Source organism: Falco rusticolus, chromosome 12, assembly GCF_015220075.1.
Source record: "Falco rusticolus isolate bFalRus1 chromosome 12, bFalRus1.pri, whole genome shotgun sequence".
Lineage (NCBI taxonomy): Eukaryota > Metazoa > Chordata > Aves > Falconiformes > Falconidae > Falco > Falco rusticolus.
In genome coordinates, this window is record NC_051198.1 from 889,832 (window position 1) to 895,938 (window position 6,107).

General features: G+C 58.7%; 2 protein-coding genes across 5 annotated transcripts in view; one reads left to right on the forward strand and one right to left on the reverse strand.

Annotated features, from left to right (window-relative positions):
• XRN2 (5'-3' exoribonuclease 2) overlaps window positions 1-2,074 on the forward strand; it is a 52,551-nt gene extending 50,477 nt beyond the window's left edge. For all 4 annotated transcript variants that reach the window (XM_037405481.1, XM_037405483.1, XM_037405482.1 and 1 more), the window contains one exon: window positions 1,205-2,074. In XM_037405481.1, coding sequence (XP_037261378.1) covers window positions 1,205-1,267 — 63 coding nt within the window. In that variant the 3' untranslated portion in view covers window positions 1,268-2,074. The remainder of the gene's footprint in view (window positions 1-1,204) is intronic.
• Window positions 2,075-4,816: 2,742 nt separating this feature from the next.
• On the reverse strand, window positions 4,817-5,981 carry NKX2-4 (NK2 homeobox 4). The gene is made up of 2 exons (XM_037405899.1): window positions 5,603-5,981; window positions 4,817-5,499 (listed from the first exon to the last, which is right to left on the reverse strand). The coding sequence occupies exons 1-2, from the start codon at window positions 5,976-5,978 to the stop codon at window positions 4,832-4,834; spliced, it is 1,044 nt and encodes a 347-aa protein (XP_037261796.1). The 5' UTR covers window positions 5,979-5,981; the 3' UTR covers window positions 4,817-4,831.
• Between the last annotated feature and the right edge of the window lie 126 nt (window positions 5,982-6,107).

Sequence of the window (6,107 nt, forward strand, 5' to 3'; positions counted from 1 at the left end):
TATGTTTAGGAAGTTGTTCTGGATTGCCGGACAGAAGCAGGCTGAGGCAAACCTCCCTTGTCACAGGTTCGCTCGCTGTCGCCTCGGTTTCCGTGGCTCTCTCTGAGTCCCCGTAGGACAGGGTAAAGACAGATTTCTCTTTTAAAGAAATGAAAGGAAGCCTCTCTTCCCGAACCCACCAAAAAAACCTCCCAAGAAAGAAACAAACAAAGCCCTGTAGCTGTCATTAGTGCATCACATTTAATTAACTTTCTGATCTCTGCAATATATCAGGTTTTGAAATAATTCTAAATGCTTTAAGGGGACGATATGAAATAATTTTCCAATGGATTTTTCACCAGGTAGTTGGTATACAGAATGCTTAGTCTAAATCTAAATACAAAAACACATCTAATTTGGAGTGATTTCCAAGGTGGGATTTAGGCATCTTCCACCTATTATTTAAAATCGAATGAGTGCTGAAAAATGCTGCTTCTGTAATAAATACAATTTATATTTTTTTTTTCCTTAACATACTTATTTGTAAAAATGTCTGCCTTGCTTCAGCATAAGATTGCTTACAACTAAACCAGAAAGCTGGTAATTGAGGGAATTTAATTTTTTTCCTCTAAAAAAATAAACCTGACTAAATCTGCTAACAGCACACAGGCATTTTGCTTCTCTAATTCATACTTTAGTTAGTTCACAAAAATAATGTTTACATCATTACTGTGTAAAGCTTAAGCATACATACTGCAAAGCCCATATTTCTGTAGGAATTAAAAATTCACATTTCCAGTCTGTCCTTCAGGTGCATGTGTGTATGTGTATATGTATGTGTGTGTGTGGCTTTACCATTTTGTACCTCTTAGCTTCCAGCATTGCTGCACGCAAAGAACACGCAGAGGTGTTACAGCTTGGACATAACTTGTCCTCAGTGCTGCCTTTTGGCAAATTTATATCTGATTTAGAAGCATTGTGGCTCCTGTGGTACAGCTGGACGCTGAGGCCGGTGCTGTGCATCCACTCTCCCTGGGTGGAAGTTACAGCTTGTGTTTTCAGGAGGGCATCTGTAAACACCATGACGAGACGTTCAGCTCTGCCGGTGGTACCTTGCTCTGCAAAGGATGTATTGTTTCATTTTTGTATGGCGCCTGTAGCTCAGCAAGCTTGTTTACTGTGATGTTAATCCAAAAAATAAATGCTTGCTTTTGTTTGTTTGTAGGCATATGGCCCCGGGAGGCCCTACCCGCTACCACCTCCCTCAGGAAGATACAGCTGGAATTAGCTCTTGTCTTTTTTTTTTTTTTTTTTTTAAGTATAGAAAATGTCCAGGGTTTTTTGCTTTTGTTCTTTTATTATTGGGGGGGGGGGGGGGGGCATGGATGGAATCCTTAAGAATCATCCCTGTAGTTTTTAAAATATAATACTTGTTTTACTGTGCACATTTCTTAATGAACTGATTATTGCTTTTTTTTTGTTTTTTTGGGGGGAGGAGGTGGGGAGCTATGTCACTTGGAAATAGAGTATTGCAAAATACAAGTAAGCTAGACTTGCTAATTTGCCTGTGAGACATTTGATGAAGTAGGAGTGCTGTTTTGTCTTTATTACATATATAAGCTGTGCTTAGCTGTGCCTGTCAATCTGAGCTCCAAACATCCTTTACTTCACACATAAGAGCCTGAAAACAGACCCGGAGTTTTAAAGAATGCATAGAAATTGGATTTTATTAACTCTGGGGAAAGACACAGCGGGCAGCCTGCGGAGCACGGTGTTTAAAGACATGTCTGTCGGTATTCCTCGTCAGCTGCTTCCTTGAATTTCTCACAAAGAGCAGAGATTTGGGGGGGGGGGGGGGACACGACACGGACTTTGGAGTAAAACATTTCAACTTTTATGACTTGTGCCTGTTTTTGAATTTGTTATTGTAACATAAACAAGCACGGAAGGTGTATTTGTCCGTTTTGATATATAATTTAAAATAGATGCAGAGTTTCCATTCATTTTTAGCACTCTTTCTAGAAATTTTCTGTGTGAGTGTACCAAATCAGTAAATATTTTTATTTGCTTTATAAAGTGGCTTTTGAAATTCTGAGCAGTATGCAGTGGTTTATTTCCAGCCCCCTCCAGAATATGTTTCTGTCTTTTATCTATACCTGTCTTGCACACATTTGATTTCTTGAAAAAAAATTCTGCACAGCCTCAATAACAGCATTCAGAACCTTTGGTTAATCCCAAAAAATTATGAGAGCCTCCAGGTGAATGACCAGCGTTAATGCTAAGGTAACATCTTCCCCTTGTGCTGCACTTGGACTTTTCCGTTAAACATGCATATCATATAAATCTGTGCACTTGCCAAGCTTTGCCGGTGCCGTTGCACAAGGTTGCAAGGCACGGTCCTACTGTGAGTAGTTTTTCAGCCCCTTCCTTTGAGGGCCCAGATATTAATCACCAGTAACGAGGAAAAAGATGAGACCAATGTAACATTATTTTCAAGTGACTGAGGGTGGAGCAGAATCCTCCATTGTAATGCAAAGAGTCGCCATCCTGCCCGGAGCTGGGAAAGCCATCGGCCCTCACCAATGGCCTTCTTCCTCGGCCGGGAAGATATTTGGGTCTCAAAAAAAAAAAAAAAAGTAATTTTGCTTCTCCAGCAGAACAAAACCGGTGGCGAAACGTGAATTTTCATGCAAATGCGGTGCTGGAGCATGAGGCTGGAAGAAGGAGCTGGGGTCTTGTCCTTACGCTGCCAAAGGTGTCCCCTGCTCCCGAGGATGAGCCCCGGGTGCCGGTGGGCTTTTGTCCCTGTGTTTGGGGTTGGGAGACGTGAAACGGGGCTGGGTGAAGGTTCTGGGGGGCCGCTTTGGGAAGGGCTTGTCCCTGCAGGTTTCCCCCCTTGCCGGGCTCTTCACCCCCTCGGCCAACAGCCCCGAAGCTGGCTGGCATTCCCAGCGGAGCCAGTCCTCGGCCCCAGGAGATGCGGTGCCTGCCCGGACCCTCGGCGCGGTCCTCAGAGCAACGTGCTTGGCCGGGGGCTTCGGTTCCTCGGCTCCATCACGCAGAGGTGGGATGCGGGGCCTGGCCGTGGAGCATCCCCTGCTCCGCCGCTTGCTCCAGCTGCCTCTGCACTGCCGGGCTCGGGGTGGCCCCTGGGGACGGGGTCCCCGTGGCGTCCCCGGGCTGCTCTGCCTCTGTATTTGTGTTCCAAGCCGGAGCTGAGCCGGGAGCCGTCCCCTTTGCTTTAGCGGGGTGGACGGGGGGCTCGCTCGCCCCACCGGGCTCGAACCCCATCCCCTTGCCAAGGGCCGTCCCCGCGGGAAGCGCTCCGTGCCGACCCGGCCCCGGGGCGGGGGGGAGCGGCGGGGGTCCCTACGCGTCGCCCCGGCCCCCGGGGGAGCGGGCCCGTGCGGCGGCGGCCGCGGGGGAGCGGCCGGGATCCCCCTGCCCCGGGGGGCTCGGGAACGGGCCGGCAGCCGGTCCCCGGGCTCGCAGAGGCCGAAACCGCCGTTTTCCGTCTCAGACCCGTCCCTGCGCGGCGCGGCCGGGGGCGGCCCCGAGGGCGGCGGGGCCAGGGGGCAGCGCGGGGCGCGGGGCGGCACCCCGGGAGCCGGGGGTTCGGGCTGGCCAGGGCAGCCACACTGCATCCGCACGTACACCGGGAACGAAGCAGCCAACTCTTGAGAACAACTTTTCCTTTTATTGTAATTAAAAGAAAAAAAAATGTAAAAGAATAAAATGCCGGACAGTTCCGAGGAGCGTCCCCGGGGCGCGGTGTGCCCGGGGCGCGGGCGAGGGGCAGCCCCCGGCCCTGCCTGCCGCTCGGCGCCGCTCCTCCTGAGCCGGCTGGGCCCCAGCCCGACCCGCTGCCCGGCGCCGGGGCTGCCGCGGCGATCCCGGGCCGATCCCGGGGCGATTCTCCGTCGTCCCGCAGCTCCTCAGACGTTTGGCGATGTGCCGGCGTCTGCGGCACCGTCCCCGCGGGGAAGCGCACCGTGTCCACACGCGCACACCCGTTCACTAAGCGGAATTTCTTAACAACGATAAAAACGTTCCCCCCCCACAAATCCGCGCCCGGGCTGGGTCGCGTTCCTGCCCCAGCGCCCTGCGCCGCCGCCGCCCGCGGGCCGCTCCGCCCGCTTGCTCCGGCCGCTCCCCGTCCACCAAAAGGCAGCGGCCGCCCCGCCGCCTCCTCCACCTTGCGTTACAGCTCAATTTACCTTCAATCAAATAATAATGAAATTGCACTTCATGGCCACCCTTATAAAATTAATTCCGCCGAGATAAGTTGCACTTCAGAAGATTTATTGTTCGCGTTCAGTGGGTCTGTAAAGTATGTTCGCCGGTACCGGCGCGGGCTCCCGGTGCGCTCGGGTCTGGCCGCCGGTGCTCGGCCGCAGGAGAGCAGGGCCGGGCCGGCAGCGCAGCCCCGGCTGTCCCCGGCTTCCCCCGGCTGCCCGCCGCCGGCCGGGCGTCCCGTCGGGGCGGCTCTCCCGGGCGGGCCCCAGCGCACCCGGGCGCGAAGGCGGCGGGACGCGGAGCCACGGACGCGCCCCCCCCACAGGCAGGTGGCGACGCGGACACACGCCCGCAGCCCCGCGGCGGCTCTGCCTTCGGGCCCGTCTCCGAATCCCCAGAGAGTCTAAAAAACACACGCGAAGGGAGGCCGGGGGCGGGGGGCGGTGGGGCGCGGACCAGGCGGAGGCCCACGGACGGCCATCGGGGCTCCCCGCAGGTGCCCGGCCGGGCCCGGGCGGCCGTCGGGGCCGGGAGGGTCCGGTCCCGGAGCGCGGGGGCGACGCCAGGGCGGGGCGGGGGCGGGGGGCCCGGGACGGGGAGACGACACACACACGGATTACCACGTCCTGCCGTAGAGCAGGTTGGGGCTGACCATGCCGCTGTTGTAGTCGACGCCGGCCGAGTCCATGGGGGCCAGAGGGGGCACCTGGCCGTGCAGCGCCGGCGGGCTGGGCGAGAGCTCCTCCAGGTCGGCCGCCTGCCCCAGCGAGCCGGGGTGTGGGTGGGCGCCGGGGGCTGCGGCAGGCAGGGCCCCGGTGGAGGCGGCGGGGGGCGGGGGAGCGGGCTGCCCAGGGGCCGGGGTGCCGCTGCCCGGCGGCGGGCAGGGCTTGCCGTCCTTCACCAGCACGGGCACGGCGACGCGGCGCGGTGAGTGCTGCTGGCAGAGGCCGCTGCTGCCACCGTCGGGGTGCAGCTGCTGGGCGGCCGCCTTGTCCTTGGCCTGGCGCTTCATCTTGTAGCGATGGTTCTGGAACCAGATCTTCACCTGGGTGGGGGTGAGGTGGATCAGGCTGGCCAGGTGCTCCCGCTCCGGCGCCGACAGGTACTTCTGCTGCTTGAAGCGCCGCTCCAGCTCGTAGACCTGCGCCTGGGAGAAGAGCACCCTCCTCTTCCTCCGCGGGGCCGCGTGGAGCGGCACGATGGCCTTGGCGCCCTCGGCGATGCCACTCAGGCCGCCCATCCCGGCCACGTTCATCCCTGCCGATGGACCCATGAACCTGGAGACTGAGCGGGACAGGCGGCTCAGCGCCGGCGGCCGCCCCATCAGGGGCAGCGCGCCCCTGCCCCCCGCCCCGGCCCGCCCGTCCAACCCCACACCCGCACTTACTGCTGGAGTAGCGAGGGTCACCGCCGGCCCCATACCAGCCGCTGCCCGCCGCTGTGCCGCTCCGCATCCCCTCAGGGTAGGCGGGCAGCTCACCCATGTTGCCCAGCCCGCCGTTGCAGTAGCCCCCGACGGCGCCGTGCGGGAACTGGGAGACGCCGTGGGGCATGTGGTAGGCAGCCGCCCCAGTGGGGCCCGCCACGACGTGCTGCGGCACGGCGGCAGCAGCGGCGGGCACCGGCGGCTGGCGGTAGGGCCCAAGGGGCGCGCCCAGCCCGCCCGCCCCGTCCATGCCGCCGAACTTCTTGTAACTCTCCTCCATCGGGCTGAGGATGTCGGTGACCGAGAAGGGCGTCGTGTGCTTGGGGCTCAGCGACATGGCGCGGCGGGACGGGAGGGGATGGGCTGGGCCGGGCCGGGCGCTGCCGCCGGCACCGGCGAGCCGTCCGCGGGCGAGGCGCGGCGCGGCGGCCACCAGCCCCGGGAGCCGGTAGCTCGCCGTTTCTTT